Here is a 25,206-nt window from a genome sequence, read left to right as displayed (position 1 = left end):
CAGAGAGAGTATGCCAGCACACACCCCAGCGCAATGACCCTGGAGACCAACACAAAATGTTTTCCCCCCAGCCGCGCTGTATAATATGTTATCCGGCAATTATGTGCCCCCCCCCCTCTCTTTTAAACACCCCTTCACCGTGTGTAAGCAGGGGAGAGTACGGGGAGCTTCCTCTCAGCGGTGCTGTGGAGAGAAAATGGCGCTGGTGAGTGCTGAGGGAGAAGCCCCGCCCCCTCGGCGGCGGGCTTCTGTCCCGCTCAAACTTACTAAAATATGGCGGGGGCTCTTTTATATACATGTACAGTGCCCACCTGTACATGTATATTGTCTTTTGCCATAATAGAGGTGTTACATTGCTGCCCAGGGCGCCCTGCACCCTTACAGTGACCAGAGTATGTGAGGTGTATGGGAGCAATGACGCACAGCTGCAGTGCTGTGCGTTACCTCAGTGAAGCTGAAGGCTTCTGCCGCCTGACGTCTTCTGACTTCGGTTCTTCTGGCTCTGTAAGGAGAACGGCGGCGCGGCACTGGGGGTGGACGCCCAGTAAGAACCTGTGTTCACCCCCTCTGGAGCTAATGGTGTCCAGTAGCCGAGGAAGCAGAGCCTATCTTAGACAAGAAGGTCTGCCCCTCTCTCCTCAGTCCCTCGATGCAGGGAGCCTGTTGCCAGCAGTGCTCCCTGTAAAAAAGTAGAAAAAAATCCAAACGAAAATGCTTCTAGGCAGAGAACTCAGGAGAGCTCTCTGCAGTGCACCCATCTTGCTGTGGGCACAGTGTAAAACTGAGGTCTGGAGGAGGGGCATAGAGGGAGGAGCCAGTGCACACCCAGAGTCCAAAGCTTTCTTAAAGTGCCCTATCTCCTGCGGAGCCCGTCTATTACCCATGGTCCTTACGGAGTCCCAGCATCCTCAAGGACGTTAGAGAAATGTGCTTGCTCAGTTCCGGGATGCAAGCAGTATCTCTCTGTCTCCCCTTTTCCCACCAATTTGACATCATAGATTTCCACAATTTCACCTTCCCTGTCTATGTCCATCCTCTCCCCTCTTTAAGCTTTTCCCTGTCACTACCTACCCCTCCCATGACTGCTTTCACAAAACACAACCTCAGCACTCAAGACCAGCCTTGCTTTCCTTCTAACTGGACAAACTACTTTCACTGGCAAGGCTCTGGCACTTTACAACTCCACAATTACCTGTCTTGGAATCTGCTTAGGGGTAGCATATAGGTTTTGAGTGCCAAAGATGAGGTGTGCACAGATGGAGACTACAAGTGGTAACTGGGATGATGTCATCTCCAAGTGCCGGCAGAGGAGAAGCCCCAGCAATATGCCAGGTCCAGCCTGTGGTGTAAACTGGTTTCAAGCCGCTGTTGAAACCCATGTACAGTGACCAGGGATTACGTAGTGAAAGAGGCATTAGTTTATCCCTTATACCAGTGGTTCCCAAACACTATCATCAAGGCACCCCAACATTACAGGTTTTAAGGATATCCATGCCTTAAGAATAGGTGACTTAATGAGTACCTCAGTCAGCTTTATTATACCTTCTGTGCACGAGCAGTGATATCCCTAAAACCTGGACTGTTGGGAATGCTTTGAGGACCGCATTTGGAACCACTGCCTTACACTCTAATACATATACCACTTCATGGTCTTTGGTTTTATTATAGTGTTTATGGTTATGTATATATTTACGATGTACGGTGCTGTGGACACCACGTCGCGCCCTATAAATAAAAGTTAATAAATAACAATACAGAATCCATGTAGAGATCATGTATGGCAAATATAATAGGAATGATTAACTAATAAAGACCCAGAACATTTGCCCTAGATTAGTTATACACAATACTTGATCCCAGCATCGTTGTGAGCCCCACTCCGAATCAGGAGACAAAGCAGCACTGCTACATTCTTACTAACTACAGTCTGTCCATCTTGGCGGATTTCTACACATTTGTGATATAGGTAAGAAATGCTGCACAACCTGCAATGTTTTTAACTGCATGGCATCCGATCAATAAATTAATTTACATTACAAATACACAATAAATCAGAGAGCGGTTTATTATCTTAAGAAAAATATGACGGAATATACATTGTAGTACTCAACCCCATAATCATACCCACGGCAATTCCCCTGCATTCTGTAAAACAGATTTTAAAGTGCAAAATAAAAGTAAAATTAGGTTCAGATCCACCAAGTGTACCTTCTATATTAACACAATTTCTCTGTTGTGCAACTATATATTGAATTTCGGTAACAGATTTAACCATGTAAACATCTTACTGCCCTAAAGTAAAGGTTACCTAGAAACACAAATCTGAGGATTGACTTTTATGGAATGTAATTGTGTTGTATTGTGTGGGGCCCATACATTATAAATATGTTGGAGCAATGTCCCAATCCCCCAACGGTCGGGATTGTCAATTGGGCATTTTTAACATATTTAATTTCCCAGATTCCTCAACGGATCACCGATTATCGCTGGCTGCCAATCAGCGAATTCGGCCATCTGATGTATGGGGCCATTAGCTTGCAGGTACTGGGTGACAAAATGTTGTGTTATGGGAAGGACTCCCTGGGACCGACAGAGTTGGATACAAGTCAGCTTTGCGTATTTTGCATGCTTCCGCAATGTGCATGCCCCGGAGCCGAGCGCACGCAAGTGTGAATGATGCAATGTCGTACAGAACTCAGTCCTATCTCTACTTGCAGCTGAAGGGAGAAAACGGTGGTAATGGGGCATTCTTACGCAGGCACGGTTCAGTGAGGACACACAGACGTAATTGCGGGCTATGAAGAGTTGTGCATATGCGCAATTACACCTGTTTTCATACGGATCTTTTGCACCACGCATAGGGCTGCTGCAAGGGGGCACTGATGTGAAGGACAATAAGGAAGGCTAGAAATCCATGAACACGGGTAAGGGCGGCCTGAGGTGCATACAACTCTGCATACTGCAAAATGTATGCATTACTTTTTTCTGTGTACGCAATGTGGGAAAATTACATCAGACTGGCATTCAACACCCTCTCTCTGTCCTCAATCTGAAATACTAACTAGGACAGCAGGGCTTTAAAAGGTTTCTCCACTTTTGGGACTACTTCCTACTCCCATATAACGGTCTGCGGAGGTACCCCTAGGAGACTCCCACCTTTACTAGTAATGAACCACCAGCCAAATCACCTGTGCTGACAGCTGTGAAAAAGAGCACTGTTAAAATAACTGGTTATTTCAAGTTTCCAAACAATGCAGCTGTGTAGCTTATGAAGCTCCTGATTAGTCGATGGATATCCAATCAGGGTGCCACATACATAACTGACTGACAAGCTACTTGAATAATTATGATGGGAATCAGTAACTAAATCTGACAGTACTTCCTCCTATTGCTAAACAATGGCACATGCAGCATTGTCCAGAGGGAAAAGCCCAACCAAAGAGTGATGGGTAGATCTCTGAAAGTGGACATCTATAAAATATATTGTCAAAAATAGCTAAACAAACATCTGCAATTGTGACAACAGGAGGACAACTAACCTGTTTTTGTTAGCAGTCAAAAACATAATAAAAACTTAGATGTATCAAATTGAATATACAATTATTTAAATCAAAATGCTAAGTTTTTATTTATTTTTGCTTGTCTATCTACTGTATGTAAGTACAGTTAAAGGGACTACTTTTGTTTTTGTGTTTCCCACTTGTGTTCTGCGTACTGATAGAAGAGAGAGGGTGTCCAGGCAGACAAGGACTGCACATAGTGGAATGCAACTGCATTTTGTACCCACAGATGTCACTAGCTGTATCAGGTTATGTGTAAAGTTCTGAGTGGTAGCCACAGTTGTAGGATGAGGACCTTGACTAGATCTCTATTTCTTAATTAAAAAAAAAAATAACCTAGATTTATTTACTATAAAGCCACAACTGCAACATTTCTGCAGACTCCCAAATTTGCAAACATTTATGTTTTATGGCTACTTTGTTTTAGATGCAGTTCTAGGTCTTAAATTGATAGTACCACTTCCAAACATGTCCTTTTAAAAATACAACGCCCTCCTTCCAAAGCGGATGGGTGCAGACCCGGACCCGTACTCAGATCTGCCAGTCGGGGTCCAGGGTTGTGTCTTCCTGATATAACAAAGGATATTCCCCGTATAACAGGCAATAGGCCAGAGCATTGCATTTTTAAAATCACCTATGAAGAAGTGGTTTTGTTCTTATGAGCTTGTCCAGTTGACTGAAGAAATTCTCTACGTCAAGGAAAACCATTTAGATCAGTTGACCATTTGCATCTTCTCGTCTGATGGAATGCTGAATTAGAGGACTGAAGAAGAGAGGATACTGTACAAAGAGCAACTGTTTTTCACACAATGAATAAGAAGATCTGTTAAGACAGAGCTGTTTAATATGTGAGACTGGGCGTCTGATTTTCTACTCTCAACCTTCCTTAAAACGTAAGGCATTCTTTTAATTATATGTTTTCATTTACAGAACGGAAACCCTGTTATAAAACAATAAAACATCTGAACAGCGAGCAGGCCAAGCTGTACATATCCACATTCAATGCCTGCTCAAGGGTTAAGTGCGTTCTGAGCATTCAGCTGGTCCGTGGGGCACTGTGATCATTTGTCTCCGCTTTCTTCAGTGCTCCCTTCCTGAAGTTTTTAATGGAACTGAGTAAGGCTCCGCGGTCTGTACCGTTAACAGAGATGGGGGCTGATTCTGTTGGCACATCCTTGCTTGGAGGAAGGAGAGGCGCCGCTGGTGGTGGAGGTGGAGGCGGAGGTGCTGGTATTTGAAATGTTGAATTTCCTGTACAAAATGAAAGAACAAAGTTAAGTTATATAATACATAACATTCAGAAGGCCTTAACAAAACAGTCAATTTTAATAGCATTCAGTCATTATGTATGATGGATGTGTATGGCTTATGATCTCCCCTACAGTCCATAATAAGTTAATGTACTCAGAGAAAAATTGAGGGGTTGTAGCCAACTGATTGCAGCTTCAGCAAATTGGATGTTCTGTGGTTCCCAGCAGGCATTGGATATGGTGCGACAACGGCCAGGATCCCAGCGGTCAGCATACCGACGGCAGGATCCTGGTCGCCAGAATGCCGGCAGAGGGGCAAACGCTCACTGCACTCGCCACAGGTTCTATTCCTACTCTATGGGTGTTGTGGACACCCATGAGTGGTAATAGCCCGTTAGCCGGAATTCCGTCTACCAGCATTGTCAGTGCTCGGAATTCCGGCATCTGTATCCTGACCGCCAGGATCCCAACTGCTGGCAATGTAACCGCCTCCCCCCAAGGCGTATAGCATAGAAACACAGCAACAGATACTCTTCACATAAACATAAAAAGTGGTCTGTATTTCTAATAAACACTTTACCACTCATTAATTGCTGCAAACCACTTTATCGCTGGTATTGGTTTCAGATGCAACACTACTATACCATAAGCATTTAGTCTGAGGATGAATGACATACAAGCGTGCTTTAGAATATATGTAGGGTCTTGTACATTTCTACCCTGACCGCCCTGATCCACTACCTGCAAACAGTGCTCCATATCTACAAACAGCCACTGTAAGTAAATATGAAGGGCTGACAATGGCATTATGTGACTTGACGTGCCTGCTATTGCACTATTGCGAGAGACAGGCTTTTCCCCTTCTGCAAAACCTGCTGAAATGTGCTGTTGATTGTGCGTCAGCTACTAAATGGGACAGCTTATAGACCACACAAGTGTCATCTATACAGAAAAGAACATGTCAAACACGGGCAGGGGGATTTCCAGTTGCCCGGAGGCCCCTCCCTCCCCACAGCCTGGCCACTACCTGCAGTATAAAGGGCCTAATGGAGCTGCTGGATATGCCCTGAGGCAGCTGATTCTCCTACCAAGTCTGCTGTGTGTCTGTGGATCGGAGTGCTCAATCATCGCACCAGAGAGAATCCCATGATCAATGGGCCTGCATATGTCTGATGTACTGTATTACATAAACTGCACTGTGCTTGGAGCAGACTATAGCTTGTTACATGCTAATTAGTCATCCTTCATGGGATGGAGACAGTCGCTCTAGGGTCAAACATTTGGAAATCCCCCTCCAGCAATCCGGCATTTGCCCCTTCAGGGCATTTATGGGGCATTCCTATTACTGTAAAAGCTTAAAACCTAGAAAAAGTAAACAATTGTGATACATGAAAACAGTTCGGATTCTTTGCTGTCATAACAAACTGAAAACGATATAATATAAAAGCTGAATTATAAAACTGCACAATCCCATAATCCTAAAACTGCGCAATCCCATAATCACACAAATTCCCACTCCAGTGAGTGCAAAGACCCCCTTCACACATGTGCACAACTGTCACAGTCTGTATCAGTGTCTTTCCACAAACGTAAAAGGTGACTCTGCATTTGTCATCTTTGAACGTTACCCAAACTAGACAGGGCCTCCTCCTCATCGCCACTATCTCAGCCCAGTGGATCTTGTAAGGTTGAAATGGCATTAAGCAAGACAGTAAATGGTGTGTATACAAATATACCAACAAATGCATAAGAACACGTAACAAGATGCTTAATGTTAATTATTACATAAAGTGTAACAAACATTAAACAAGCATATGGTTTACAGAAGGTAATATAGATGACAGCTGGCAGACACCATGAATTTAGTGCACCACTCCAACATACTTCAATACCTACAGAAATTGTCTGAGATAATAAGATAAATATCTTGCTTTAGAGACCACAAGAAACATGTCTAGAAGAAGGCGACATGATGAACACTCCCTACATCTGGTCTTACAGGAGAGTACCCCATTAAATCTCTGTGTGCGACAGTAGTACTCAGCGGACTGCAGATTAATTGGAATATCAGACTCACACAGAGAAGAATACAGTAAACTACCAACCTCAGCACACTGGCAGTCACTCTTACAATGCTGGGGTACAGCCTGCGTTTGATGCCAGTAATTTTGGTTTTACCAGAATCCGTAATACCGGTTGACGGAAGTAACAGCTATCATTGAATGATAATATTGCTGCGCTGTAAATAGGAGAGCAGACATCTATTCCATCTGACAGTTTAGATCTAACAAGCAATGCAGCTTGGATATCGTTAATAAAATACAAAGACAAACAAGTATTTTTAAATTGTAGTGTGTTTTAAGGTAACGCAGTCTCAAATCAAATACTCCAGGTAAAAAGGGTGCTACTCCCTATATTACCCTGTTAATTACACCATATTTTATGTGGGTTTACTGAGGTCCGAGACTACATTACAATAAGCAGCATATAACATTCATCCCCCAACTCCCTCTTTCCCGCAAACCTTTGAGCATGAACTGTATTCAGTATTATCTTGTGGTTTTTTAAAGGAATTATAGCCCTTTCACACAGACATAAAATGCACATTTTGTAAATCTGTGAAGTAAAAACATTTGCATCTGTTATGACAGATATGCATTCCCAAGTCCGGTTTAGTCTGCATTTGTTAATGCAAGGTTTTGGCACCGACCATTCAGGATTTGCATACTTGCAACACACAGATACACAAAATACTTTTTTATGCGTGTGTGAATGAGAAGTTAACACTACGTTGTCTCACTTTTATTATAACCATAAGACTGCTTTAAGAAGTTGTTAGACTGTGCACTGTGGTGATGGGGTAATACTCTGCACTGCCCCCAAGTGGTCGCAAACAGCACTTTGTGAAGTGACAGAATGAAGCGTTTGCTTACTTTACCGATAATTCACGTTCAAAATGATGCATGCTCTACATTGAAGACAGCAGAGAGGGAAGAAAAAAGGACACCAATCATTATTTACAGATTACAGACAAACTGATAACATGTAGAAACAAGGTTATTGTCACACTATAACCAGGGGTGGTCCTAACCTGAAGCAGCAGGGTTTATGGACAGTAAAAAGTTGTGGGTTATACCTTGCAGTTCAATATACTGTGGAAATGGTGGCTCTGCACACACAGAAGGAGAGATGTATCAGGCCTTGGAGAGAGATAAAGTGAAGTAGTTGCCCAGATCAACTAAATAATCAGCTTCTATATGTCACTTCAAAGACTGTGGCGTCTGTTTACTAATCCGTAGAGAGAGATAAAGTACCAACCATCCAGCTCCTGTCATTTTTCAAACACAGCCTGTAACATGGCAGTTAGGAACGGATTGGCTGGTACTTTCTCTCTCACACTTTATCACTCTCCAAGGCTTAGTAAAAAAAACCTCTGTGCTTCTCCAATGCTTGATACCTTTCCCCCCAGACACAATGTTTATGTGAATGCACCTGGTGATATCAGAGAAGCAGGAAGCTCCCTGCCCCTGTCTTTAGTGAATGTAAACACTTCCGACTGGGTCACTCTTTTTTAACAAGTGTACAGTACATGTCAGAACCACATCATGCGGAAGTATTTACTCTCACAATCCCCAATGCCCAAATTCAGATGCCACTTCTAAGTTTGTGCAAACAGGTCTTTCAATTAATTTGCTACAAGGGTATTCAAATAGTTAGGTCCACCCCTGACTACAACAGTCATTGGGGTATATGCAATAGCGGGCGAAATCGCGGCAATTATCGCCGTTTTTTCAATTCGACCAAATTCGCCAGGTGAATTCCGGAAGGTGGCTTCCGGAATTCACCATATGCAATGAAAAACGGATTCGCCAGAGTCGCGGGCGAAAATCGGCCGATTTGGCGGATTTTGCCGCGATTTTTAAAAACGGGAAAAAACGGGGAAAAACCCGAAAAAAAAATGGCGTGGGGTCCCCCCTCCAAAGCATAACCAGCCTCGGGCTCATCGAGCTGGTCCTGGTTCTAAAAATGCAGGGGAAAAATCGGGCAGGGATCCCCCGTATTTTTAAAACCAGCACCGGGCTCTGCGCCTGATGCTGGTGCCAAAAATACGGGGGACAAAACGAGTAGGGGTCCCCCGTATTTTTAACACCAGCATCGGGCTCCACTAGCTGGACAGATAATGCCACAGCCGGGGGTCACTTTTATGCCGTGCCCTGCGGCCGTGGCATCAAATATCCAACTAGTCACCCCTGGCCGGGGTACCCTGGGGGAGTGGGGACCCCTTCAATCAAGGGGTCCCCCCCCCCCAGCCACCCAAGGGCCAGGGGTGAAGCCCGAGGCTGTCCCCCCCCATCCAATGGGCTGCGGATGGGGGGGCTGATAGCCTTTGTGATAAAAAAAAAGATATTGTTTTTTCCATTAGTACTACAAGTCCCAGCAAGCCTCCCCCGCAAGCTGGTACTTGGAGAACCACAAGTACCAGCATGCGGGAGAAAAACGGGCCCGCTGGTACCTGTAGTACTACTGGGGAAAAAATACCCAAATAAAAACAGGACACACACACCTTGATAGTAAAACTTTATTTCATACACCGACACACACATACTTACCTGTGTTGACACGCCGACTGCAACGATCTCCGACGATCCGAGGGTACCTGTCAAAAAATTATACTCACCTTCCAGCGTCCAGAGGTCCAGAGGTAAATCCACGTACTTTGTAAAAAAACAAACCGAACACCCGCTCCACCGGACTAATGAAAGGGGTCCAATGTTTTCACATTAGAATCCTTTCCCCGAATGCCGGGACATCACGTGACTCCTGTCACTGATGTCCCTTCAGCCAATCAGGAAGCGCTACTGCCGTGGCGCTCATCTGATTGGCTGGACGCCGTCTGTACTCTGACAGCGCCTCGCACAGCTCCCTCCATTACTTTCAATGGTGGGAACTTAGCGGCTAGCGGTGGGGTCACCCGCCGGTCACCGCTGACCGGCGGGTGACCTCACCGCTAGCCGCTAAGTTCCCACCATTGAATATAATGGAGGGAGCTGTGCGATGCGCTGTCACAGCGATCAGCCAATCAGGTTAGCGCAACGAAGTTGCGCTTCCTGATTGGCTTAGAGACCTGTCAGTGACAACTGTCACTGACAGATCTTAATCGTGGATAGGTGTCCCATGTGTCAGCATGGGACACCTTTCAGTCCGTTTTTGGTGCGGGTAAATGCGCTTTCTTTTTTTGCCAAGTCCGTGGATTTATCTCTGGAGCCTGTTGAGGTGAGTATAATTGATCTTTTATTTTCAGGTACCCCGGGATTCTACATGGAGAAGAGGACCGATGTCGGCGTGTGAACATAGGTAAGTATGTGTGTGTCGGCAGTGTGTAATAAAGTTTTACTGTCGACGGTGTCTGTGTCCTGTTTTTATTTGGGTATTTTTTTTCCATTAGAACTACAGGTACCAGCGGGCCCGTTTTTCTCCCGCATGCTGGTACTTGTGGTTCTCCAAGTACCAGCTTGCAGGGGAGGCTTGCTGGGACTTGTAGTACTAATGGAAAAAACAATATCTTTTTTTTTGAACACAAAGGCTATCAGCCCCCCCATCCGCAGCCCATTGGATGGGGGGGGACAGCCTCGGGCTTCACCCCTGGCCCTTGGGTGGCTGGGGGGGGGGGACCCCTTGATTGAAGGGGTCCCCATTCCCCCAGGGTTCCCCGGCCAGGGGTGACTAGTTGGATATTTGATGCCACGGCCGCAGGGCACTGTATAAAAGTGACCCCCGGCTGTGGCATTATCTGTCCAGCTAGTGGAGCCCGATGCTGGTGTTAAAAATACGGGGGACCCCTACTCGTTTTGTCCCCCGTATTTTTGGCACCAGCATCAGGCGCAGAGCCCGGTGCTGGTTTTAAAAATACGGGGGATCCCCTGTCAATTTTTTCCCCGCATTTTTAGAACCAGGACCAGCTCAATGAGCCCGAGGCTGGTTATGCTTTGGAGGGGGGACCCCACGCCATTTTTTTCCCGGATTTTACCGTTCCAGCAATAAAAAAAATAAAAAAATAAAAATATTATTTTAAAAAATATATAAATAATATTTGTGCCTCCCCCAAAAAAAAAAAAAAAAACCTAATCCCTTCTAATATAAATAGATCTGCTATTCCTAAAAAAAAAAACACAAAAAAAAACATGTTTAAAATTTTTTTATTTGTTTTCACCCTCCAAAGTGTGGCGGAGTGAAAATCGCGAATTTGCTGTCTAAAAGCACTGCAGGCGAATTTCCAAACTTGAATTGAATATGCTGGAGGCGAATTGCAGCATCTGTACCATTGCAGAAAAGGCGAATTCGGAAAAAGGCGAATTGAGAAAAGGCGAATTTTGACGGGCCGTTTTTTTGCGAAAAATGACTGCACTGCATAGGCGAATTGATTTTTGGAGGCGAAAACGGCCCGGAATTCGCCTATTTTGCCAATTCGCCCGCTATTGCATATACCCCATTGTGTTCTTTTGGGCAAATGATGACTTATGGGTAAATTCAAAGGTCATTTTATTGTTAGAAACTAAGACATGAATGGATGAGTGTCCCTATTATGTTAAGTACATGCCTTAACTGGCCAGGGAGGAGTGCGAAGGAAATTGTCCCTGCATTGTCTTTTTCATTACGTATAATGCCAACCAGCATGTACAGTCTAGTAAGGAACTATTCATATCACAAACATACTAGTTCAGATGTTAACGAAGAAGGGAAAGAATATAATGTATATACATTTAATGGGTAAGTAGATGGACATTGAAGCATTTAGGGTACAACATTTTCTTGAAAAGCAAAGCAGTGACCTTACAACATGCTGAAAAATAACAGGGAATTATATCATCCTAAAGAGGTTTACTAACTTGGAGCTTTATTAGGATACTGAATTCATAACATTTAACCACTTGCCTAGCATGGTCGCATCAGATGCGACCATACCAGCAAGTGTTTTATCTGACCTGGTCGCACAGTATGTAACCAGTCAGATAGAGCAGTGGTTCTCAACCTCTGTCCTCAAGTACACCGAACAGTTCATGTTTTCCAGGTCTCCTCACAGAATTGCGAGTGCAATAATTTGCTCCACCTGTGGGTCTTTTATAATGTGTCAGTAAGTAATAAATACACCTGTTCAACTGCTAGGTGACCTGGAAAACATGAACTGTTGGGGGTACTTGAGGGCCGAGGTTGAGAACCACCGAAATAGAGAATGTTAGCGGCTGCAGGGAAGAGGAACTCCCCGCCACTGCTGCTCTCAGAGGGACCGGAAGGTCCCTCTGCCTTTCTGCACACTCCCCTCAATGTTGCCGTGCTGCCGGTCATTGCTCATCGGTCAGCACAGCAGGATCCCCTGCAGACAATGGCAGCCGATGGGGAAGTATAAATCATCTCCATCCTTCCCCCCGTGTACCTGGCAGCTGTCTGGGGTGTGAAAAGTAACGTTGCAATGTTACCGATGTTCCAGATCTTCCTGACCGATGTTTCAGAAATTATATATATGTACATACATACATAGATACATACATACATACATACATACACAGTTAAAGTAATGTTCTTCACCTAATTCACTCATAAAAAATCCAAAAACAATTTGAGCAGTTTTTTTAAATTGGAATCTATTCTGCTCATCCCATCCAATCATCTCCAAACACCAGAAGATCTTGTGCAGGACTAGAAAGAATAGCCTATGCCGATTGCATGATGCACAGCTCTTCCAATCATCTTCAAGCACCAGAGGATCTTGTGCAGGACTAGAAAGCATAGCTTATTCTGATTGGACGCTGCACAGCTCTTGCAATCAGAAGCTGGCTTATGTTTTTAGTCCTGTATTTTAGCTCTTCAAATCGAACACTGTAATGATACAGAACTGGGTACACTCACCAAGGTATTAGGGAGGAGTGGGTTAATATTTTAATTTAAGGTAGAAAGACCTTTAAAATGTTTGGATATCAGGAAAGCGCTTTAGTGAATAATGGCGAGAGTCATCAAAGCTTGGAGAGAGAAATTGGAGAGCGACAAAGTACCAAACAGCTTCTGGTTGGTACTTTATCTCTCTCCCAGCTTTGATACATTTCCCCCATACTTACTAAACATTAGATATTTCATTAATTCCATCCTACAAGTATTTTATGTAACCAGACCCTATTATCAGATTTCACTAATTCCATCCTACAAGTATTCTATGTAACCAGTCCCTATTATCTCCTTTTCTCACAGCCGACGGCAGATGTCTTCAGCTATATCGGTACATCTGGCTGAGTGTATGGGCGGTCCGCCGACTACCCATACACTTGCTGAGGGGGGCCGATGTCACAGCTGGGTGGGCAAATTCAAATGCCCTTCTATCAGGTGAAAATATTTAACCCTGCGCATCACCAGACAAATGTCCATCTAGTCAGCTAATAAAAAGAGTACACGTGCCCGCCCAGCTGGGTGTCCTGATCGGTAAGTGTGTATACTTACCTGGATCAGCAACGGCAGGTTCACCAGCGTGTCAGTCAGGTGTGTACCCAGCTTAAGCCAATCAGCTCCTGTCATTTTTCAAACTCAGCCTGTAACATGGCAGTTGGGATCTGATTGGCTGGTACTTATCTCTCTACAAGCTTTGATAAATCTCCCCCCTTTATCAAGTTCTCTTATGTAACATTCTAGATGGAGCATAAGTAAAATGAATTCTGATGGCTTTGGCGTCATTAATCCACATGCCAAATCATGTATGCTACTTACATATGCAACGATTACAAAAGTGCTGCGGATGGGAGAAATGCATGCAGAATCTGCGTGCTGCTTATTTATTGTGTGACACACCCAAATCTGCCAAATTGTGGGCGCGCTTTCTTTCTAGCTGTTAGTCTGTTACACAGAGTCAGAAAATATGCTGAATTAACAGTCCTAGTGTGAGCGAGTCCAGATTATTAACAATATGCAGCACTGTATACACAAACAGATAATGTTAATAGAACAAATAATGAAAATGCTTTGGGCAACAAGACATTTGGCACATGCAGTTATGATCAGATCCCCCAGGTTGGCACGGACATTGATGTAGGCAGGGGCAAAACCAATGTCTACAAAAGGTGAGGAGAGAGAAGCAGCAGGGGGTGCACACAGAGCGACCTGTTAGCAGCCATATACAGCAGGAATCCATGACAGTCATATGTCTCACTGCATCGGCCAGTGCCTTTATTATTATTATTATCCTTTATTTATATGGCACCACAGGGGTCCGCAGCGCCCAATTACAGAGTACATAATCAAATAAGCAAAACAAAAAACCAGTTCAAGACAATATAGGACAAGTATATGGTATATAAATATAGCTGCATCAGCAGACGACACTGACCTGAATATCAGGGCGGCAGAAAACCAAGGGATTTGGTGCCATTGAAGGGAATATGGAGCAGAAATTGGTTTAAGTAAGAGAATGAAGGCACATGAGGGAAGAGGGACCTGCTTGTGAGAGCTTACATTCTAAAGGGAAGAGGGAGACAGACAAGGGTGACATAGATGGGTTAGGCAGTGAGAGTGGAACAGAGGGTTAGGATGAGAGATGGTGGGGTTTGGTGAAAAAGTGTATCTTCAGAGCACGTTTGAAATTTTGTAGAGAGGTGGAGATTCTGAGAGGGAGAGGTCTGGATTCCAGAGATAGGGAGCAATCCTTGAGCAGGAGATGCGGCGTGCATTAGTGGAGCGAAGAGGAGGAGTGGGAGTGTAAAGGGAGAGAAGGAGAAGGTCAGAGATGTATATTGGAGAGGAATGGGTGAGGGTTTTGTAGGCGAGTGTGAGAAGCTTGAATTGGATTCTGAAAAGGTAAGGGAAGCCAGTGAAGGGTTTGTAAGAGGGGGAAGGTGACCGTAGTACGTTTGGTGAGGAGGATGAGCAGGGCAGCAGCATTGTGTATAGATTGGAGTGGATAGATGCACTTATCAGGGATGCCACATAGGAGGAGTTTACAGTAGCCCAGTCTGGAGATGACCAGTAAGTGAGTAAGGGTCTTGGTAGCATCCTGGTTGAGAAAGGGTCTGATCCTGGAAATATTTTTGAGATGAAAACTACAGGTTTGTGAGAGGTGCTGAATGTGTGGTTTAAAAGAGAGGGAGGAGTCAAGAATTACTACAACACAGCGCACTTGGGGGCTAGAGGAGATAGTTGTGAAATTGTGGGAGGTGAGGTTGTGTGGGAGGCTGGGAAGATTAGCAGCTCAGTCTTAGATATGTTAAGTTTAAGAAAGCGCTGGGAGATCCATGAAGAGATAGCCGAGAGTCGGAGATACGAGTGAGGAGAGCGGGGGAGAAGTCAGGGGAGGATAGGTAGATTTGAGTACGTATCATCAGCATAGAGATGATCTTGTAAGTCAAAAGGGCTGATGAGTGCAACTAAAGAGGACATATAAAGAAAGAAAAGGAGAGGACCAAGAACAGAACCTTGGTGGACACCTACTGTTAGTGGAAGTGTGTGGGGGGTATGGAGTCATAAGAGGAGACAGAGAATGAAAGGTCATAGAAGTAAGAAGACAGCCAGGAGAGGGCAGTATCACACATGCCAAGTCAAGGATTTGCAGAAGGAGAGGGTGGTTCACAGTGTCAAAAGCAGCAGAGAGGTCAAGGAGAATAAGCAGAGAGTAGTGGCCCTTAGATTTAGCAGCAAGGCGGTTATTGCAGACTTTCGTGAGGGCAGTTTCAGCGGAGTGGAGAGGACAAAAGCAAGACTGGAATGGGTCCAGCAGGGTGTGGGAGGAAAGAAACACAGTAAGGCGGTTATAGACAATGGGATCCGGTCTGAAGATCGACAGTGTCTAGGTCGACAATGTTTAGGTCGACCACTATAGGTCGACAGTCACTAGGTCGACATGGATGGAAGGTCGACAGGGTTTCTAGGTCGACATGTGCTAGGTCGACAGGTCTAAAGGTCGACATGAGTTTTTCACATTTTTTATTTTTTTTTGGATTTTTTCATACTTAACGATCCACGTGGACTACGATTGGAACGGTAAAGTGTGCCGAGCGAAGCGGTAGCGGAGCGAAGGCACCATGCCCGAAGCATGGCGAGCGAAGCGAGCCATGCGAGGGGACGCGGTGCACTAATTTGGGATCCCGGTCACTCTACGAAGAAAACGACACCAAAATTTTTTATTTTTCCTCATGTCGACCTTTAGACCTGTTGACCTAGCACATGTCGACCTAGAAACCCTGTCGACCTTCCATCCATGTCGACCTAGTGACTGTCGACCTATAGTGGTCGACCTAAACATTGTCGACCTAGATACTGTCGATAAACGAACCACACCCATAGACAATACACTGAAGGAGTTTGTAGGCAAAAGGGAGGAGAGAGATGGGTCGATGTTTGGAGTGAATGTGTGGATCAAGGGTAGGTATATTAAGAAAAGGGGAGATGAGAGCATGCTTGAAGGCAAAAGGGATCGTGCCTAATGAGAGGACCTTCCACACCTCTCCTCGCGGTAGCACAGGGGGATTAGCCCGTAACATCACCATAACTAGTATTTAATCTACTTGCACTACTGTGAGGTGATGTGCAAAACACAAAGTGCGTGAGTAAGGGCCGCTAGAGAGAGAATAATGTTCTATACACTGATGGTTTTTCGTCTCAATGCCAAGGAATACACCAGCAGCATCCCCTCTGCCTGACCCTGGCTACCCCATCTGTATAGGCTTGCAGACACCACACAAACTGATGAACAATTACATTTTTTTTAGGCTATCTGTGCACTATTTATCAGTAGGAAATGGGATCATCACTGGGAACCTTTCCATAATGGAATCCATGATGCCTATACAACGGGATTATCAGAATAAGAATCAACTTTATTGGCCAGGTATATAAGCGTATACCAGGAATTTGTTTCCGGTTTCCAAAACATCAGCCAGGTATTCACATAGAAGGGTAAACACACACAACATACATGTGGTACACAGTGCAGTAAAATATAATAATACTGTAGATACATTACCAATCATGAAAGCTACAATACCATAATGCCATCCAGCAGCAATACAGTGCAATATTACATTAGGAGGAGATTTAGTTAGAGCCTCCTAGTTGTTGTTCAACAGGTGGACTGCTTGTGGGAAAAAACTTTTTAGGTTTCTAGCTGACTTTGCAAGTAGCACCCTATATCGCCTGCATGATGGTAGCAATTCGAGCAGGCCGTGGCCAGGATGTAACGGATCCCCTGCAATCTTCTCTGCACACTCCTTAGCTCTTGACAGGTGCAGATCTTGGACAGAGGGTAGGTCAGTCCCAAAAATCTTTTCAGCGGTCCTCACCACCCTTTGTAGCCTGTATCTGTCACTCTCATTGGCAGAGCTGTACCAGACTATGATCGAAGATCATAGTGCCATCTATGGCACTGCCAGTGGTGGCAAGAGTGTGACAATATGCTTTTATATGGTTACATAGTTAGAGGATCTTCAGCCCAAGGATTTCTGGAAGAAGGCAGCTTGTGATGATTTCTGTCCCCAATAGGGAAACATTCCTCATAATACTAAAACTATATTCTGCTTTTCCAGTGTACAGTATATGGAGTGTACCGCTGTGCTAAAAAAAGCGAGACGATATGCAGGGAAATAGATAGATATATCTCTCTACCTACCAACGTACGTGTGTGTACACACACATATATACCAGTGCCGGCTCTAAGCCCGTTCGAATAAAGCGGCAGGCTACTAAGGGCGCCCAGTAATTTTTTTAATGTTGTGTCGGTTCGAGGCTTCGTCTCGCTTCTCTGATTCAGAACAGTTTACTCCTCCCCCCCTGCCAGGTGGCGCTCCTCCTCCCCGACTCAGCGCCAGGTGGAAGAGCTGCACAGTGGCAGCGTGCTGTTCCTCCCACTGGCAGTACCCACTGGGTGACTCACTGGTTCCCCGGCGCTGTGCACCAGAGCCACAGGTGTGTGGTCTGTGTGTGTGTGTGTGTGTGTGGGGGGGGGGGGGGTCGTGCCGGCAGGGAGGGGGGGTGTCAGCTGTATCCATCTCCCTGCATATGTGTTTTTAAGTGAAAGATGTGTGGTGTGCTACAGTATGCTATGTATTTGTGTATGTATGATATGTTATGTACAGTATGTGCATGCAAGTGTGTGTATGGTGTGCTATGTATGTGCATGCAAGCGTATGTGTGCTATTTATGTGTGTGCATTGTGTATGTATACGTACGTACGTACGTACGTACGTACGTACGTACGTATGTGCAATGTGTATATGTGCAATGTGTATGTGTGTTGTATGCTACAGTATATATAGATTTCAATACGGACCCCCACACACACACACACAGTAAATCCTGCATTTGCCCCTGGCAATGTGTATGTATATGTGTGCTATTTATATGTGTACAATGTGTATGTGTGCAATGTGTATGTTTGTATGGTGCACTATGTATGTGTGTGTAATGATTATGTATGTATGTATGTATGGTATGCTATGTATGTGTGTGCAATGTGTATGTGTTTAGAGAGCGCTATGTATGTGTGTCCAATGTGTATGTGTAATTTGTACAGTATGTGTGTGTGTGTGTGTGTGTGTGTGTGTGTGTGTGTGTGTGTGTGTGTGTGTGTGTGTGTGTGTTTGTACGTGTGTGGTATGCTACAGTTCATATACCCGGTGGGCCCTTCATGCCCCAGTCCAACACTGTTAAACGGTATAAAAATAAATGTAAGCGAGGCATCTTTACTCAGTGCCGTAACTAGGCATTTTAGCGCTGTGTGCAAGAAATGGCATTGGCGCCCCCCTCCTTATAGAAAATAGGGGCAGTGCGCGCCGTAGGCACGCACAAAAAAATAAGAATTTACTCACCGGTAATTCTATTTCTCGTAGTCCGTAGTGGATGCTGGGACTCCGTAAGGACCATGGGGAATAGCGGCTCCGCAGGAGACTGGGCACAACTAAAAGAAAGCTTTAGACTAACTGGTGTACACTGGCTCCTCCCACTATGACCCTCCTCCAGACTTCAGTTAGGATACTGTGCCCGGAAGAGCTGACACAATAAGGAAGGATTTTGAATCCCGGGTAAGACTCATACCAGCCACACCGTATAACTCGTGATACAATACCCAGTTAACAGTATGATAACAACTGAGCCTCTCAACAGATGGCTCAACAATAACCCTTTAGTTAGGCAATAACTATATACAAGTATTGCAGACAATCCGCACTTGGGATGGGCGCCCAGCATCCACTAAGGACGAGAAATAGAATTACCAGTGAGTAAATTCTTATTTTCTCTGACGTCCTAAGTGGATGCTGGGCGGGAGAGTGCGGATGACTCTGCAGCACCAAATGGGCAAACTCTAGGTCCTCCTCAGCCAGGGTGTCAAAATTGTAGAATTTAGCAAATGTGTTTGACCCCGACCAAGTAGCTGCTCGGCAAAGTTGTAGAGCCGAGACCCCTCGGGCAGCCGCCCAAGAAGAGCCCACCTTCCTCGTGGAATGGGCTTTCACTGATTTAGGATGCGGCAGTCCAGCCGCAGAATGTGCAAGCTGAATCGTACTACAGATCCAGCGAGCAATAGTCTGCTTTGAAGCAGGTGCACCCAACTTGTTGGGCGCATACAGGATAAATAGCGAGTCAGTCTTTCTGACTCCCGCTGTCCTGGAAACATAAATTTTCAGGGCCCTGACTACGTCCAACAACTTGGAAGCCTCCAAGTCTTTAGTAGCCGCAGGCACCACGATAGGTTGGTTCAGATGAAAGGCTGATACCACCTTAGGGAGAAATTGGGGACGAGTCCTCAATTCTGCCCTATCCATATGGAAAATCAGATAAGGGCTTTTACATGACAAAGCCGCCAATTCTGATACACGCCTGGCCGAAGCCAAGGCCAACAACATGACCACTTTCCACGTGAGATACTTCAATTCCACGGTTTTAAGTGGCTCAAACCAATGTGACTTTAGGAAATCCAACACCACGTTGAGATCCCAAGGTGCCGCTGGAGGCACAAAAGGGGGCTGAATATGCAGCACTCCCTTAACAAAAGTTTGAACTTCAGGTAGTGAAGCCAGTTCTCTCTGGAAGAAAATCGATAGAGCCGAAATCTGGACCTTAATGGAACCCAATTTTAGGCCCATAGTCACCCCTGACTGTAGGAAGTGCAGGAAACGGCCCAGCTGAAATTCCTCCATTGGGGCCTTCCTGGCCTCACACCACGCAACATATTTTCGCCATATGCGGTGATAATGGTTTGCGGTTACTTCTTTCCTAGCTTTAATCAGCGTAGGAATGACTTCCTCCGGAATGCCCTTTTCCTTCAGGATCCGGTGTTCAACCGCCATGCCGTCAAACGCAGCCGCGGTAAGTCTTGGAACAGACAGGGCCCCTGCTGCAGCAGGTCCTGTCTGAGCGGCAGAGGCCATGGGTCCTCTGACATAATTTCTTGAAGTTCCGGGTACCAAGCTCTTCTTGGCCAATCCGGAACAATGAGTATAGTTCTTACTCCTCTTCTCCTTATTATCCTCAGTACCTTTGGTATGAGAGGAAGAGGAGGGAACACATAAACCGACCGGTACACCCACGGTGTCACTAGAGCGTCCACAGCTATCGCCTGCGGATCTCTCGACCTGGAGCAATATCTTTCTAGCTTTTTGTTTAGGCGGGACGCCATCATGTCCACCTGTGGCCTTTCCCAACGGTTTACAATCAGTTGGAAGACTTCCGGATGAAGTCCCCACTCTCCCGGGTGGAGGTCGTGCCTGCTGAGGAAGTCTGCTTCCCAGTTGTCCACTCCCGGAATGAACACTGCTGACAGTGCTAACACGTGATTTTCCGCCCAGCGGAGAATCCTTGTGGCTTCTGCCATCGCCGTCCTGCTTCTCGTGCCGCCCTGTCGGTTTACATGGGCGACTGCCGTGATGTTGTCTGACTGGATCAGTACCGGCTGATTTTGAAGCAGGGGTTTTGCCTGACTTAGGGCATTGTAAATGGCCCTCAGTTCCAGAATATTTATGTGTAGGGAAGTCTCCTGACTTGACCATAGTCCTTGGAAGTTTCTTCCCTGTGTGACTGCCCCCCAGCCCCGAAGGCTGGCATCCGTGGTCACCAGGACCCAGTCCTGTATGCCGAATCTTCGGCCCTCTTGAAGATGAGCACTTTGCAGCCACCACAGCAGAGACACCCTGGTCCTCGGAGACAGGGTTATCAGACGATGCATCTGAAGATGCGATCCTGACCACTTGTCCAACAGGTCCCACTGAAAGGTTCTCGCATGGAACCTGCCGAATGGAATTGCTTCGTAGGAAGCTACCATCTTTCCCAAGATCCGCGTGCAGTGATGCACCGACACCTGTTTTGGTTTTAGGAGGCCTCTGACTAGAGATAACAGCTCCTTGGCCTTCTCCTCCGGGAGAAACACTTTTTTCTGTTCTGTGTCCAGAACCATCCCCAGGAACAGTAGACGTGTCGTAGGGACCAGCTGTGACTTTGGAATATTTAGTATCCAGCCGTGCTGTTGTAGCACCTCCCGAGATAGTGCTACCCCGACCAACAACTGCTCCCTGGACCTCGCCTTTATCAGGAGATCGTCCAAGTACGGGATAATTAAAAAACCCTTCTTTCGAAGGAGTATCATCATTTCGGCCATTACCTTGGTAAATACCCTCGGAGCCGTGGATAGACCAAACGGCAACGTCTGGAATTGGTAATGACAATCCTGTACCACAAATCTGAGGTACTCCTGGTGAGGATGGTAAATGGGGTAAGCATCCTTGATGTCCAGTGATACCATGTAATCCCCCTCGTCCAGGCTTGCAATAACCGCCCTGAGCGATTCCATCTTGAACTTGAATTTTTTTATATATGTGTTCAAGGATTTCAAATTTAAAATGGGTCTCACCGAACCGTCCGGTTTCGGTACCACAAACATTGTGGAATAGTAACCCCGTCCTTGTTGAAGTAGGGGCACCTTTACAATCACCTGCTGGGAATACAGCTTGTGAATTGCCTCTAACACTGCCTCCCTAGCTGAGGGAGTTGTTGGCAAGGCAGATTTGAGGAAACGGCGGGGGGGAGACGTCTCGAATTCCATCCAGCTTGTACCCATGAGATACTAATTGAAAGATCCAGGGATCCACCCGTGAGCGAGCCCACTGATCGCTGAAATTTTTGAGACGGGCCCCCACTGTACCTGGCTCCGCCTGTGGAGCCCCAGCGTCATGCTGTGGACTTAGAGGAAGCGGGGGAGGACTTTTGCTCTTGGGAACTGGCTGTATGCTGCAGCTTTTTCCCTCTACCTCTGCCTCTGGGCAGAAAGGACGCGCCTTTAACCCGCTTGCCCTTATTGGGCCGAAAGGACTGTACCTGATAATACGGTGCTTTCTTTGGCTGTGAGGGAACATGGGGTAAAAATGTAGACTTCCCAGCTGTTGCTGTGGAAACGAGGTCCGAGAGACCATCCCCGAACAACTCCTCACCCTTATAAGGCAAAACTTCCATGTGCCTTTTAGAATCTGCATCTCCTGTCCACTGCCGAGTCCATAACCCTCTCCTGGCAGAAATGGACATTGCACTTATTTTAGATGCCAGCCGGCAAATATCCCTCTGTGCATCCCTCATGTATAAGAGTGCGTCTTTAATATGCTCTACGGTTAGCAATATAGTGTCCCTGTCTAGGGTATCAATATTTTCCGACAGGGAATCTGACCACGCAGCTGCAGCACTGCACATCCATGCTGACGCAATAGCTGGTCTCAGTATAACACCTGTGTGTGTGTATATATAGACTTCAGGATAGCCTCCTGCTTTCTATCAGCAGATTCCTTCAGGGCGGCCGTATCCGGAGACGGTAGTGCCACCTTCTTTGACAAGCGTGTGAGCGCTTTATCCACCCTAGGGGATGTTTCCCAACGTGACCTATCCTCTGGCGGGAAAGGGTACGCCATTAGTAACCTCTTAGAAATTACCAGTTTCTTATCGGGGGAAGCCCACGCTTCTTCACACACTTCATTTAATTCCTCAGATGGAGGAAAAACAACTGGTAGTTTTTTCTCTCCAAACATAATACCCTTTTTTGTGGTACCCGGGGTAACATCAGAAATATGCAACACATTTTTCATTGCCTCAATCATATAACGTGTGGCCCTATTGGAAGATATATTAGTCTCATCGTCGTCGACACTGGAGTCAGTATCCGTGTCGACATCTGTGTCTGCCATCTGAGGTAGCGGGCGTTTTAGAGCCCCTGATGGCTTTTGAGACGCCTGGGCAGGCACAGTCTGAGTAGCCGGCTGTCCCATATTTGGTATGTCGTCAAACCTTTTATGCAAGGAGTCGACACTGTCGCGTAATTCCTTCCACAGAACCATCCACTCAGGTGTCGACCCCGCAGGGGGTGACATCACATTTATCAGCATTTGCTCCGCCTCCACATAAGCCTCCTCATCAAACATGTCGACACAGCCGTACCGACACACTGCAAACACACAGGGAATGCTCTGGCAGAGGACAGGACCCCACAAAGCCCTTTGGGGAGACAGAGAGAGAGTATGCCAGCACACACCAGAGCGCTATATAACACAGGGATCCCACTATAAATGAGTGTTTTTTCCCTTATAGCTGCTTATATTAAATATACTGCGCCTAAATTTAGTGCCCCCCCTCTCTTTTTTACCCTTATGTAGCTTGACACTGCAGGGGAGAGCCAGGGAGCGTCCTTCCAGCGGAGCTGTGAGAGAAAAATGGCACCAGTGTGCTGAGGGAGATAGCCCCGCCCCTTTTCCCGCGGACTTCTCCCGCTTTTTCTGGAATTCTGGCAGGGGTATTTTTACACCTATATAGCCTTCCTGACTATATATGGTGTAGATTTGCCAGCCAAGGTGTCTTATATTGCCCTCAGGGCGCCCCCCCCCCAGCGCCCTGCACCCATCAGTGACCAGAGTGTGAGGTGTGCATGAGGAGCAATGGCGCACAGCTGCAGTGCTGTGCGCTACCTTGTTGAAGACAGAAGTCTTCTGCCGCCGATTTTCCGGAACACTTCTTGCTTCTGGCTCTGTAAGGGGGCCGGCGGCGCGGCTCCGGGACCGAACATCGAGGTCGGGTCCTGTGGTCGATCCCTCTGGAGCTAATGGTGACCAGTAGCCTAAGAAGCCCAAGCTACCACCAGTTAGGTAGGTTCGCTTCTTCTCCCCTTAGTCCCTCGCTGCAGTGAGTCTGTTGCCAGCAGATCTCACTGTAAAATAAAAAACCTAAAATATACTTTCTTTCTAGGAGCTCAGGAGAGCCCCTAGTGTGCATCCAGCTCAGCCGGGCACAAGATTCTAACTGAAGTCTGGAGGAGGGTCATAGTGGGAGGAGCCAGTGCACACCAGTTAGTCTAAAGCTTTCTTTTAGTTGTGCCCAGTCTCCTGCGGAGCCGCTATTCCCCATGGTCCTTACGGAGTCCCAGCATCCACTTAGGACGTCAGAGAAATATAGGGGCGCGTCTTTATGGGGAAGGGGTGCGGCAACAAAATAATACCAATTCATAATACGGTGCACAGTAGTCTCCATTATTCAAATTATGACACACAGTAGCGCCACTACACCAGGTAGAGCCCCTTTTACACATTACGGCAGACAGAATCCCCCTTTTTACACATTACGGCAGAGAGTCCCCCTTTTTACACATTACGGCAGACAGCGTCCCCCTTTTTACACATTACGGCAGACAGCGTCCCCCTTTTTACACATTACGGCAGACAGCGTCCCCCTTTTTACACATTACGGCAGACAGCGTCCCCCTTTTTACACATTACGGCAGACAGCGTCCCCCTTTTTACACATTACGGCAGACAGCGTCCCCCTTTTTACACATTACGGCAGACAACGTCCCCCTTTTTACACATTACGGCAGACAACGTCCCCCTTTTTACACATTACGGCAGACAGCGTCCCCCTTTTTACACATTACGGCAGACAGCGTCCCCCTTTTTACACATTACGGCAGACAGCGTCCCCTTTTTACACATTACGGCAGACAGAATAGAGAGATAGATAGATAGATAGATAGACAGACAGATAGATAATTACCATCTCTTCCCGCTGGCTCAGGCAGTCAGGCTCCTCGGTGCCGGCAGATCCCGGGCAGGGGAGAAGGAGGAGGAGGGAGGAGGACTTGGGAGCCGCAGCAGCGCAGTGTAATTTGTGGTGGCGCCGCTGCAGCTGTCCCTCTGCTTCCGCATTGGCTGCCCGCCGCCGCTGTGAATGCTGGGATGAGGGAAGAGGATCCCAGCATTCACAGCGGCGGCGGCCAGCCAATGCGGAAGGAGAGGGACAGCTGCAGCGGAGTCGGTACCAATTACATAGCGCTGCTGCGCCTCCAGTCCCCCTCCCTCCTCCGGGTCCTCCCCTGACGCTGGTCCTCTCCTCTTCTCCTCCGGCGCACA

The 25,206-nt window shown here is 46.4% G+C and overlaps 1 protein-coding gene across 6 annotated transcripts in view; it reads right to left on the bottom strand.

Moving 5' to 3' along the window:
* Positions 1 to 2,042: 2,042 nt before the first annotated feature.
* The window catches only part of PXK (PX domain containing serine/threonine kinase like), a 144,632-nt gene continuing 121,468 nt past the window's right edge, over positions 2,043 to 25,206 (bottom strand). For 3 of the 6 annotated variants that reach the window (XM_063940874.1, XM_063940875.1, XM_063940876.1), the window contains exon 18: positions 2,043 to 4,811. In XM_063940874.1, the coding sequence (XP_063796944.1) occupies positions 4,597 to 4,811 (215 nt within the window). In that variant the 3' untranslated portion in view covers positions 2,043 to 4,596. Of the gene's footprint in view, positions 4,812 to 7,743; positions 7,779 to 25,206 lie in introns of all 6 variants that reach the window. The other 3 variants (XM_063940877.1, XM_063940879.1, XM_063940878.1) reach the window with 2 other exon arrangements.

This window comes from Pseudophryne corroboree, chromosome 9, assembly GCF_028390025.1.
Source record: "Pseudophryne corroboree isolate aPseCor3 chromosome 9, aPseCor3.hap2, whole genome shotgun sequence".
Taxonomy (NCBI): Eukaryota; Metazoa; Chordata; class Amphibia; order Anura; family Myobatrachidae; genus Pseudophryne; species Pseudophryne corroboree.
The sequence above is the reverse complement of the archived record's forward strand: the minus strand, read 5'-3'. Positions and strand labels throughout refer to the sequence as shown.